Here is a 13,256-nt window from a genome sequence, read left to right as displayed (position 1 = left end):
ATTCTTAGAAAGATAGGGCTTCAAGTATTACAAACCTGTGACACTGTGGAAAAATTCCAGAGGTATCTAAACTGCAGCACATTTTTTTTTCCTGCATAATGTGAACAAGGCCCGCTGAGGTTTTCTCTTTGAGTTTAACTGTTTCAAAGTCTCTTGATCGGTCAGAAAAGGACAGCCAAGGTATCTGCTCTTGCGAGCTTCACGCCTTAGGGGGTGCAATGCGTCCTCCTCTCCCCTGCTTCTGCTCCAAAGCGACGATGCCCGCTCTCTTTCCGATTAGCTGGCTCCAACGGCATTCGGCGCAGCTTTTCTTTTGCTTCTTGCATTACGCTTTTTTTTTTTTTTTTGACAAAGTTCCAAGAAGACAAAATGCTGCAACCCTCTTTCCCCCAAACGAAGATCAATGGCTTATTTTCACATCTTCTTAAGACAGAATTTAAAAACCGGTGGTTTCGGCTGAAAACCGTTATGCAGGAAACAACCTCCCCTTGATCGCGCATTGGCGAATGCGAGACACGACAAGCTCATTGAAACAACCCTATGCGCTCTCAGAAATTTTGGCTTTGTGTCTACACCTCGGTTCCCACAACACCAGAGCGTCTGTTTCTAAGTTTTACCTGTGAACAGCGATTCGTCTCAAGTGCTTTCTGTGATCAGAATCATCCCTCGTTCACACAATCAGACGCTAAAGCCCCAAGAACTCTTTGTGCTCAGTGAAAGAATCCAGTGCCAAAAACAGCATTTCCCCGTGCTGTGCAAGAGAACTGTAATCTCAAAAGACAAATCTGAAAGTAATATTTGTGTCACACACCTGCTCTGCCAGCTGTAACAGCCCTCAGCTTCCATATAAATTAATTAGTTTAAAAACACGGGAAGGTAATGACAGCATAACATTTATTTTGTTTTATGATTTTTTTTTTTTCAATTTTAGCAGCTTTTATTAAGAAACTGAACCACCCCATATCCTGTAATATGTTAGATACTTTATATATATACTTTGTCAGCAGGATAAAAAAGTAAAACACTCTATTTAAAGGCATGTCTTTACTCCACATCCATTCCCCACGCAAGTTACAGAGCAATACGGCAGGTGCGTGACAAAAATATTGCATTAACCGATATGGTCCAATGTCTTTCCACACTGCATGGGTTTTCTGGGGTTCACATCTCGTTGGCCAGTTCATCTGGTTCTGCAGAACTATCTCCGTTGATGGTGATCTTCATCACATCCTCTTCGTAGCCAGGGGGCATGAAAGCCAGGGCGTATGGATACAGCTTGTGACAGCTTGCTCTGTACATTTCCACCTTCTCTTTACAGTCTCCTAAACTGCCACTGCGCAAGGCTTCCAAAACCTCCGTACAGGTCTAGATTTGAACCAGGAACAAAGGAGTCAGTATTAGGGCATTTCACCAAAAAAAGAAGGAATTTGCATTAGGCATACACATCATACTTTGGTACTGGAATTATAAAATGCAAACCTTTTTAAAGGACTGTGCAAAACGTGTACAATGGATTGTGTTAACTTCCTTGTGCTAATTTCAAAAAAATAATAAAACAGCTGATTCCTCTCTGTGTTTTATGCATTATTTCAAAAGTACAAGCAACAAATTGCCTTGTTTAAAAATATTACAAATGTAGGGAAAATGTGGAGCAACCACCGACCTGAGCCAGGGATTACAGTCTGCTTTAGAAACGACACAATATCTGGTGCCGAGAGCGTGCAGACTATTACGCATTTGAAAACTGCAAATGAAATGCTTGGATCCAACGTAAATGTTCTCTTACTTTTCAGCGTACCCGTGCTATAGTTCCTCCATACTTAACAGACAAGGTGAACTTTTATCATCCCTCGTGTCAGCTGAGGCTGATATCCTAAATTTAGGCACCGAAATTAGGAACTTATTTTCAGCTGAAAATAAACCAAAACTTAGATCCTAAATTTAGTTCTAGTATTCCTTTGCCTTGATTTGGGCTCCCAAGTTAGGTGCCTAGAGCTGAAAATCAGGGCTAAGCTCCAAACATTTCTTCCTCGCCCTCTCTCTGCCCCTGTAGGATCCCACGTTTTAGGCCTGTATATTTAGGGACTTAGCTCTAGCATATTTTCAGAAGAGCCAGTTCAAGGGAACGACTTACAGAGTTAAGCACCTTACCAGGGGGCTCCACAATGAATACACAGGAGGTCTAGCTGCATGCACTGCCTCCACTGTATGCAGATAAGATGTTCTGTGCCCAGCAGCGGGTACATGTTTGTGTCTGTATATACTGTGCTTAGTGTTGAAACACCTTTTTGTAACCCACGATAAAAACCTGTGAGCTTTGCCTTTAAGGGAGCTTGCCCTTAAGAGAAGTTCTCTTCATCCTTTACTTTCTCTCACTTGGGAAGGGTCTGTATGCCCTCTCAATCTAACTTGAGTCTTCTTAAGTGCCTTATTGGCTCAAGGGACTGTCCTTCATGTTCCCCCCTGTGTCACATGGATCCTAGGCTCGCTACCATTGGATCTTGCCCTCTAGCCCCAGCTTGTGGGGACGTTTCCTATAATCACTCTCCAAGACTGTTAGTCAGTCTCAGCCATGCTGCCTCAAAGCTAGAGGTGCTTGCTGTGATACGATCAGTTTTTTTTACATTCCTTCTTATCGCTTTAATTCTAAAGATTAAATCAGCTTCAGAACCCCTTAGTCTTCTCACGCTGCATCCCAAGAAACTCCGTTCTCCCTTCTCCTGCCCATCTCCAGCTACAAAGATCCTTGCCTGGGGCTATCTGTACAATAATTATCTGTACAATAAATAATTTCAAACTTAAGAGATCTTTGTCCGAAGACTGATTGGGAAGGAAAGTTAGCTGTCTGGATGAGGGGAACTTGGACATTTCCTATCGAGTCAGCACATAAGATCTCATGAATATTAATAGTGGAAAATCCTGAAAACCCTCATGGATCGAGTTTAGGGACACTCACCTTTACCTTTGGAAACTGATCCCATTGTTTATTTAAATAAACCTGATTAAGCAATGTCAAAGGCTACATATTTATTAAGTGCATTTTTATTATGATGTATAAATGAAGCTCTAAATATGACGTGCATTGCCTCGAGCAACAATTTCTGTTGATGGTGCAATAAACACACAAACTTAATTGCTCTGTGTGTTAAAAATCAATGTACAGGTTAAGTAGTGTAGTTTTGCCCACATGTTTGCACAGCACATGAGGTGTGTAAACTTTGCCCTAGAATTAGCTGTAAGAAGCTATTTTGCTTTATTTTTAAACTACCACGGACACAGGAGCTCCACATAGCCTAATGGATTTGGCTTGCATGAAACTTCTCTGCCACAAAAGTATAGCATTGCTACTTGGGATCATACACAGGGCGGGTTTTCAAGTTTTAACCAATAAGCACTGATAAAACCACAGAAAGACACAGTCTCCCTACTCCTCCCTTAGGCCCTCTGCTCTGTCTTTGCGCCTTTCTCTGCATGGAGGGCTGATCCTTGGCACAAGTTCTTACTGGCCAGCGGATCTACGGTCTTCTCCTCCTCCTCCCGCTGTCTCCACTGCACGGCTGTTCCCAGACAGTGTGCACCAGAGGCAAGAATGAGCAAAACAGGGGGATGGGCTGCCAGGAGGGAAAATCCCTCCAAATACCAGATTTTATCTATATCAAGCTCAAAGATAGCTACAAAACAAAAACAGTAGTGTTTACATCATAAATGCCTAAAAACGGAAGCTCGAATTATGTATCAGGGAAGTGTAAAAAAAAACCCAAAAAACAAACTACAATAGCATCCCCAGTCTTGGCCAGCCCAGGAAACAAGAATCTTAGCCTAGGAACTTAATCCAAGTCCTCAGCAGGGCACAGGGAGCCCCAGGATTGGACTGAGTTAGGCTTCTTGCAGTGACCTGACAGAGAATATAAGTTGCTGCTCTGGTAGCCAAGCCACAAGGGAAGGACCAGGGGGCTTAAAAAAAAACCAAAAAAAAAAAAAAACCCTTGCCGCAGCTTTGACCCAGGAAGAAAAAAAACCCCCGTTATCACCACCACTGTGCACCTCCCCCTCTTCCCTTGCAGCTGACGCCATGGGAGGTAAATTTTTATTTAAGATATTTATAGCCCGCCCTTCCTACATTCAGGGCGGGGGTACAAGAACACATGCATAATAAAAAAGAAATTACATAAGAATCAATCTGATGACAAAAATCAAACAAAATCACAGGAACGGACAGCACTGATAGTCCCAACTATTGTCAATATAGATGACTTCATAATGCTCAGATGTTATAGCCGGAAAGGGAGCAGCTGCGAGAATGGGGGAAGGCAGGACAGAAGGGACACTGACAGGGCTCTGGTTATATTTATTTTTTGGGGGGGGGGAAGACTAACCCACCCCTCACTAATGAAATATTCATTCTGCTTTATGAGATTTAATTGAATAACGAGAGTTTGTTCTGAAATTCTCTAAACAGTCCCCCAGACTTAAAAGTAAAGGTTTTCATTGTCAGCAGGGTGCTGAGCGCACACCTCTGCAATACTCTCCAGGTATGCAATGGTTACAGTCCTTTTAGGTGCCAAAGTGTGATTCTCAAAGCATCATGCAATGGAAACCGGAAGAGGAAGAGCCCTCTCGTGAGGCAAAGGGATTCAGGAATGGCCTGAGTTGGTGAGCAGGCAATCTTTACCTGGAGGCTCCTGTTACTGAGGGATTCATCAAGTGCTGTTGCCAGCTCCACCGCTCTCTTCTGGCTGGAAGGATCCAAGTAGTACATCATTTTGGCAGCTAGAGAAAAACCAGACATTACAATTTCCTTCTACTCCGAGGACACCATAAACAGCTAGGCATCATTCCCGGAACTTCAGGAGCCAAGCACAGGGCCCTGCAGTAGCTCTCATAAGAGAACATTCGGTTGGCAAGATCAGAGTATTTACTATACTTCAGTTAAGCAGCTTAACCTTTGGGAAACACGACAGACAGAAGCATTCAGCAATCCCACAATAATTCTCATCCATCATTACTCAGATACTCCTTTCACTGCTCAGCAAGAGAGAAACTTGGCGAAGCTGAAAAAGATTCATACACACATTGCAAAAGGCAGCAGGCATCTCTCGTGTTTAGTGAACGGTGGGTTATACCAAATAGGAGGCTGTAAAGGAAAACTGGTTCTTACCTGGAGTGGTGGAATATAAAATCAATTTTAAAAGTCCAGCAATCCTGGACTTCCTTTTACCAGCTCCGCTGCTGCAGCTCAGTTATCTTTCTTCTCACGCTCTCCGAAGACCACGATGGCTTTTCCTTAACTTCTCATGATATGATCAGAACCTATATCAGACCTATATCTTCTTGCCTTCTCTGTTGTTGTTATATTCCCCACCCACCGCCCTGTTATAATGTATTTTCCATTCTTTTGTTGTCATGTGAACCGGCATGATGTCTCCTACTAATGCCGGTATAGAAAAGTTATTAAATAAATAAATAAAATAAATCTTCCCATCACTCTTTAAATTCCATAAACCTTTGCTGCTCTTTCATCTTAAGTACTCCTTTTCCCTCAGAATCCAATTTTCTTACCCACTTGCTGCCTTTTGAGGTTCCATTGTTAATTATTCTATTTGTGTCTGCTTTTCAAAGTTACAGGGTGCCGCAGATAAATGCAAGAAGTAAGTGACGTCCCTACTCTTCCCCCAGATGGATGGGGATTTTTCTCCCCTTCCAGCAGAGAAGAAAAGCTTAACTGAAACAGTCACTCGAGCCTGCACGCCTCCTGCAGTCCTTCAGTATTTCTCCGTCTCCAGCAGATGGTAAAGATACAAAACCTGCAGCCCGGTGCATAAACAAATAAAAAGCATAGGAAAACTGCTGCTAGGGGTGGTAGGTCCATGACATGAAGGGCTATCCCCCTGATAGAGGAGGGTAGGCAGGGCTGTTTGTGACCCTTGTTTTTGTGTCTCTGCCCGCTGTCTGTGGGGACATTGAAAGTCAGTGCTCCGACTCCCTCACGCTTCCTTCCTTGGCAAGAAGACGTCTACATCAGGAAGGTAGCCATAAATCTTTTATTTTCCCTTTGCTGGTGTTCAGTGCTGGGAAGTACCGTTCCTTTAAAAAAATAAATAAATAAAGGGAAGTCAGTGCCAGGGAGGCACAGCTGATTGGCTCAGGGAGCATTCACTTCAGGGTGAGCTGGCTGCTGCTTTAGCATGGGGGAGGGCCGGAGTTTGGCTGAAATCCACCACGGGGAGGGGGGGGGGGGGCTGAGCGCCCAACTCTAGGGGGAGGGAGTCCCTCTTCAGCCCGACAGCGCGTGCACTTGCAGAACTCCGCGTGGAGGCAGAGTGCGGGAAATGCTGCCATTCACGTTCAGGAACTAAAATCGGGGCTCAATGGGTCGGGGCTCTGGAGCCACTGTGTGACTCGCAGTAAAGGTTGTTCTGGTCTGATAAGCGCATCCTCGGGAGGGGGAGGAAGTTCTGGTCGTCTGAATCAGACAGGCCTGCCTCCTCCCGCAGCATGGGAACCACAGCCATTTTGGAGTCAGTTCCCATAGTGCAGGAGACATCGGGGGAGGGGCCTGCTTCTCCTCCTCCATTATCTCCAGTAAAGTGCTCAAGAGGAATCGGGGGAGGCTGAGGAGTCCTCAGAGGATGGTTCTGGCTCTGCGCAGGCTTTTTCCTCGGAGTTCGTGCTTTTAATACACAAGGCCTTTCTGGCAAAGAGGGGGCTTCCAGGAAGCGTCCCCGCTCACAGTGCCTCCCGCGATGAAGCAAATATTGCGTGAGCTGCATAGGATCCCAGCTAAATGGCAATCTCAGTTCAGAATTTTAGTTACACTACACAAGTTGCTATGCCCTGATGTTAAATGTGTAGTGGCAGATTATTTTAGCTGGTATGAGCCATCACGTGCTCTGCGTTTTCTCAGGGACTTTTCAATTAGCTATTCCCTCTAGCAATAAATGTAGGCTGCAGTGCCCTTGGGAGAGGATGCTCTCTTTTATTGCTCCAAGGTTGCAGAATGCCCTCCCAACAGATCTACGCAAGGAACGTGATATCAAGAGGTTTAGGAGGAGATTTTTTCTAAAAGCATATGCATAATGTAACGACTGACTGATTTTATTTGATAATAATATTATTTATTTTATGTATGTATGTATGTATGTATGTATGAATTTACAAGTATGGAAGTTGCAGAATATAAATTTGATTAAATAAATCAATCTAGAAAAGTGGCCTCCAGAGGAGGTCTAAGGGCCCACTGTGCACTCCTGCTCGGAGGCGGCAAGCTACGGACCCATCAGAGACCTCAGAGGGCTCTAAGGGGACAGGGGTCCCTCAAAGGAGCCTCTGGGTGACAAGGATGAAGATCAGGATTCTCCGGGGCTGGGGGATGTTCCTGTGTTGGAAGGGAATGATGCAAGGATGGTCATACTCTTCCACAGGAAGGAATGGTTTCCCCTAATTCCCCACATTTTGAAGGAGCTTGCGATGAAGGAAATGTAGGATGAGTCTGATCATGAGAAGGTGGACCCTGTCATAGAAGGACTTTGGGGTTCGGAGACGGCCTTTCCTTTCCATTCCATAGGTCTGTGAAGAAACTGCTCGTCAGGGAGTGGATATTCCTAAAGCTGATCTAAAAGTTGGCAGAGTGATGGTGAAACTTTGCCTGCTGTCAGAGGAAGTATTGGTGCTCTTGAAGTTACCTAACATAGATGCTTTGGTCTTGGCAGTGACCAAGACTACTACCATTCCGCTGGTGGGGTCTGTGGCTCTGAAAGATGGTCAGGACCAGAAGTTAGAGGTACATCTCACGAAGATGTCTGAGGTCTTGGCATTGGGCATACGGGCCATGGTGTACAGTAGCTTCATGGCATGCACCCGTTTCACTGGGTACAACAGCTTCAAGTGAAGGGAGCAGAGGCTTCGGTCTCAGCCAAACAGGCAGGGCATTTGGAGGCTGGGGTTGCCTATACTGTGGATACCTAATATGACTTGATGCACATGTCAGCACAGCATATTGTCATCGGTGATTTCATCTAGAACATGCCTGTGGGTGTGTACTTGGGTCCGCGGATGTCTGGTCCAAGTTGCAATCTTCCTTTTAAAAGCAAGCTTTTGTTTGGTGAGGATCTTGAGCAGCTGGTAAAGCATTTAAGCAAGTCAAAGGGGCACAGATTGCCCAAGGACAAGCCAAAAGGGAAAAGGAAGAGTTTCCCTGGCAGACAAAAGTACAGGGAGGTGAGGAGATATCATCCAGTTAGGGGCTCCTCACACAGAAAGGGGTCTGGCATGTCGCAGACATTTCGGGGACTTGTAGACCCACCAGGGAAACTGCCGGACAGGGAGCTGGAGATGGTAAGAACACATAATGAAACACGGCTGATACACTCTTTTCCAGTGGTCATTAGGGGGAGCGGGAGGGCAGGTGTCTGGCCTTTTTTCACGAAGAGTGGATCAAGATAATTACCAATCAGTGAGTCCTGAAGATCATAAAAGAGGGCTACGGCCTAGAATTTGCTTGTCCAATACGCAAAGCCTACATGGTCTACCCTTGTGCCTCTGGTGGGAAGCAAGAAGCTGTTCGGTCCACACTAGATCAGCTGCATCATCTGGAAGCGATTATCCCTATATACCTGCATGATAAAGGGGCAAAGAAAGGTATTCCATCTATTTTGTGGTTCTGAAGAAAGAAGGTACCTATCGGCCCATTCTAGATCTAAAGAAGTTAAATGCGGCCCTGAGAGTTCCACGGTTCAGGATGGAGGCTCTGCCGTCTGTTAGTGTGGCAGTCCACAAAGGGGAGTTCCTGACTTCTCTTGATCTCACTGAAGTATATGTGCATATGGGAGGAGCATCAAAAATTCCTGCGCTTTGTGGTGTTGGGACAGCATTTTCAATTCCATGCTCTTCTGTTTGGTGTAGCGACAGCGTCTCAATATTTACCATAGTGATGGTAGTGGTAGCCATCATCCTTTAGAATGAGGGCATCTTGGTGTATCCTTATCTGGATGACTGAATTATTTGAACGAAATTGAAGTAACTCTGTCGGCACTTGGTTCAACGAGTCATGTAGAGGGGCTGCAAGCTTTGGGCTGAGTTGTGAATCTGGCAAAGAACTTGGTCCTGACCTAACTGTTGGAGAACCTGGGTGCCTGCTTCGATACCGGTCTAGACAAAGTATTCCTTACAGAAAAGAGACTATTGAAGTTACAGGCACAGGTCCAGAGATTGTTGCGGCTTCCAGAACCCAGAATCTGAGATTATTTACAGGTCCTGGGTATTATGGCATCTATGTTAGATCTAGTTCGCTGGGCGCTCACACATATGTGGCCTCTTCAGATGGTGTTACTGTCCTATTGGATCCCTCAGTCAGAGGATTTTCAGCTCCATCTACCAATACAGGGAGAATCCAGGTCCAGTCTCTCCTGGTGGCTTTCTCAAGGCATGGGTTCTGAGATCCCAGATTGGGTAGTAGTGACCAGCAATGCCAGTCTGAAAGGCTGGGGGCTATTTGTCAAGGCCTAAGGCGCAGGGAATGTGGTCGGCAGCAGAGGCTTCGTGGTCTATCAATCATTTAGAAACTAGAGTGCTTCGCAAGGCATTGCTTTGTTTTCTTCTGCAGGAAAACGACAATGGCTTATATCAACCAGGAGTGTGATGGGACCCCGAGAGACTCAGGAACTCTTTTGCTGGGCAAATCAGCATCTCTTGACTCTGGCAGCTTCTCGAGTTGTCGGAGTAGACAACGTTCAAGCGGATTTTCTGAGCAGACATATGTTGGACCCTGAGGAATGGGAACCCACGGATGAGGCAATGGCTCTCATTCATGCCAGATTGGTCTTTCCTCAGCTGGTCTTGATGGCACTGAAGCAGAATGCCAAAGTGCACTGTTTTTTTAGTTGCAGGTGAGAGATCGGGGCAGACGGTCTTGATGCCCTAATCCATCCTTCGCATCTCCTTTTATAAACATTTCCCCCTTGGTAAGGTTCTGAGATGTATCGAGACACATCCAGAAAGGGTGATTTTCATGGCTCCAGAGTGGCCACGTCTGTTGGGCACCTTCCCAGGCTGCTTTATCAGGGGCAGATTTTCTTGGAACAGATGGCTCACTTTTGAAAGGACTCGCTTGAAACTGAAAAGATATTCGGAGGAAGTCATTACAATCTTGCTTCAGGCTAGGTGACCTTCCACTTCTTTGGCATATATCAGGGTGTAGAAAGAGTTTGAAGCGTGTTGCCTGAAAGAGGGAATTGCTCTTCTTCGTATGTTGGTTTCCCATATTCTGGCCTTTGCAGGTTGGCCACAAAAAGGGCTTGCTTTCAATTCTTTATGAGTCCAAGTGGAGGCCTTGGTATGTTTCAGAGGTAGTGTGCAGGGGTCCTCCCTGGTTTCTCACACAGATGTAGTGTGGTTTCCTAAGGGGGTGAAGCCTTTGTGGCCACTGGTTTGGCAAGTGTTTCCCTCATGGAATCAATGTGGTTTTGTGGGTTCTTTGTAGTCCTCTCTTTGAGCCATTGAGGAAAGTGTCACTGAAGGTGGTCTTCTTGGTGGTAATTCTTTTGGCCAGGTACATTTTGGAGCTTCAGGCCAAGTCTTGTAGGGAACCTGTTTTTCAAAGGTTTGTAATGGGGTAATCTCTACACGTGGTGCCCTTTTTTTGCCCAAGGTGATATCTTTGTTTCATCTAACTCAGACAGTGGAGCTTCCTGCCTTTCCAGATTTGGACTCTTCTTCTCCACATACGAAAGAGCTTCGCTTACTGGATGTTCATAGAGCACCACTGAGGTACCTGAAGGTCGCCAATAGTTTTCGTGGTCAGATCACCTGTTCGTTCTTTCTGGAGGAGCGAGTAAAGGGAACACAACTGCTAAGGCAACAAATTGCCAGGTGACTGAAAGAGGCTATTGTGTCCATTTATATTTGTAAGACATCCAGTTCCAGAGAGTCTACGGGCCTATTCTGCTACAGCTCAGGTGGCATCCTGAGCTGAATGTCAGTGGGTTCCCTCACAGGAGATTTGCCAAGTGGTGACCTGGGCATCATTACACACTTTTACAAAGCATTATCGGCTGGATGTTTGATCATCAACAGCAGCTGGGTTTGGAAAGTGTATACTGCGAGCAGGTCTTTCAGGTTCCTGCCTGGTTTAGGGAAGCTTGGGTATATCCTATGCGTCTGGACTGATTTGGGGGTCAAATAAAGGAAAATTGGTTTTTATCTGTTAATTTTTGTTCCTGAAGTCCTACAGATCAGTCCAGAGCCTTACCCTTTCTGGAAAAACCCCTCTAGTTTGTGTATATAGTAAGACGTTCATTATTATTGGGAGTTTTCAATTCTTTACCATCTCAGGGGCTCGGCATTGAGCTTACCTCTCCCCTGCTCGACTGGAAGTGGGGGAGTTGTTTGTTGGGTTAACTGTATCTTGGCTAGGGTACAGAGTTATACTGAGGGACTGCAGATGTCACACTGGCTTAAGTGACATTTTCATCAGAGCCTTTCTTCTGTCTCCATCTGCTGGTAGGGGAGAAAAACCTATGCATCTGGATTGATCTGTGGAACTTCAGGAATGAAAATTAGCAGGTAAGAACCAATTTTCCTATACTAATAGTTACAATAATGATTTGTAGACATGGGGAGCAGTCTCAACGCATAGCATAGAGCTGCCATGTAGTTGTCCTTTATTCCTACCACACTGCAGGTCCCTGCAGAAGACAGCTTTTGCATACCTTGAATTAGTTGCTAGCAGCACTAACAACCTATTTCCATTCGCTGAGGCTGTTGCCTCCACAGCCCTCCCATTTCCTGCTAACCTGAAAAGGAACTGAACTTGGGTCTCCTGCAGACTTTTCCCCCACTGTGTGTCAGTAGTCATAAGAGATATTTGCTTTGGAAACAACCATGTCCACTAGAAATATTTAACCAGATAGCTTATTCATCTTTGACTAAGAACAGTACAGTCAACTGGAGTACGGCTAATGCATCCCTGGAGTCTGGGAGGAAATTTGCTCAGGCCATTTAATGCTCTTTGCTCCACACTCTAGCCAATTAGACAGCGTGAGAGACAAACTATTTAACCACCCATCTACCCTAGTTCTTTGCTAGACTGTATTTTAGAGTTTTATGTTAACAGTTCAGGAAATAATGCATCTGCTGGCTAGTCAGCAGCCAGAATGGGCAGGTATTCACAGCACAAGCTTGTTGAATATTTCTACCATTGCAGTATTAAAATAAATAAATAAATAAATACATTTCTGGAGACAACAGTGCCTTGGCAGAGGATTGAATAAGTGCCATGGACCATGCATTAGTGTTCTTAGTTCCGATCATTATCTGATAAAAGCCAGTTGTGGCAGGCGCTAACACTTAAACAGAGCTCCCGGTAAAGCCTCTTTGTAAGCACCGGAGACACACTAGCCACTTTCCATGGATTAAAACTGTGGTCTTGAATGTCCGCAGCAAGACTGCAATTCTAAAAAATTAGCAGTGGGTGGATTCAACTGTTTTTTTTGTTTTGTTTTTTTTGAGTGAAACAGTTACCTGATAACCTATGTGGAATTGAATCAGAGTTCTTTTTCTGGAACACTTCGTTAAATGCCTTCGGATTCGTCTCTCCAAAAAGCCGATTCATTTCTTGCTTTAATACTGTTCTAACTGCATCAGGTAATTCTTTACTCTCAGATACTATAGGAAAGACAAAAATGAAAGGCAGATTTGTTTCAGTCTCAAAAAGGTGGACAATATCATCACTAGCTTGAAAAAGGCAGAATATGAAGGGTTTACAAGTAATTTTCTTTATTATGTATTTCAAACAACATTCTACTGTGAAGTTTCAGTAATTCTACTTAAGAACATAAGGGCCATGCTGAGTCAGACCAATGGTCCTCAAGCCCAGTATCCTGTTCGTGACAGAGGCCAGTCTGGGTCACATGGAAGAACCACTATATCCTAATAAGGAAGTCCAAGTCTAATAGTATTTGGATTTGTTTCCAAGAAACTTGTTCAAATATTTCTTAAGCCCACCTTTTTAAAGTATAATAAGAAAAGGGGTGTACATGGTGTAAGCTGCCTTGTTCAGTGTAAAGGAAAATTGGTTCTTACCTGCTAATATTTGTTCCCATAGCACCACAGATCAGTCCAGACTCCTGGGTTTTGCCTCCCTTCCAGCAGATGGAGACAAAAAAGGTTTTACTGATACTGCAACATAACCTGGATGTGCCAGCCGCAGTCCCTCAGTATTGATAAGTACCCAAGCCAAGATGGAAACACTAATCACTACA

General features: G+C 44.7%; 1 protein-coding gene across 2 annotated transcripts in view; it reads right to left on the bottom strand.

The window, feature by feature from the left end:
- Positions 1-295: 295 nt before the first annotated feature.
- The window catches only part of NAA15 (N(alpha)-acetyltransferase 15, NatA auxiliary subunit), a 180,636-nt gene continuing 167,675 nt past the window's right edge, over positions 296-13,256 (bottom strand). Inside the window, exons 18-20 of one of the 2 annotated variants that reach the window (XM_029595321.1) lie at positions 12,517-12,660; positions 4,673-4,770; positions 296-1,365 (exon numbers count right to left, since the gene is read on the bottom strand). In XM_029595321.1, the coding sequence (XP_029451181.1) occupies positions 1,162-1,365; positions 4,673-4,770; positions 12,517-12,660 (446 nt within the window). In that variant the 3' untranslated portion in view covers positions 296-1,161. Of the gene's footprint in view, positions 1,366-4,672; positions 4,771-12,516; positions 12,661-13,256 lie in introns of those variants that run through there. The other variant, XM_029595406.1, reaches the window with a different exon arrangement.

This window comes from Rhinatrema bivittatum, chromosome 1, assembly GCF_901001135.1.
Source record: "Rhinatrema bivittatum chromosome 1, aRhiBiv1.1, whole genome shotgun sequence".
In the NCBI taxonomy this organism is placed as follows: domain Eukaryota; kingdom Metazoa; phylum Chordata; class Amphibia; order Gymnophiona; family Rhinatrematidae; genus Rhinatrema; species Rhinatrema bivittatum.
This window is presented reverse-complemented; position numbering and strand designations above follow the sequence as displayed.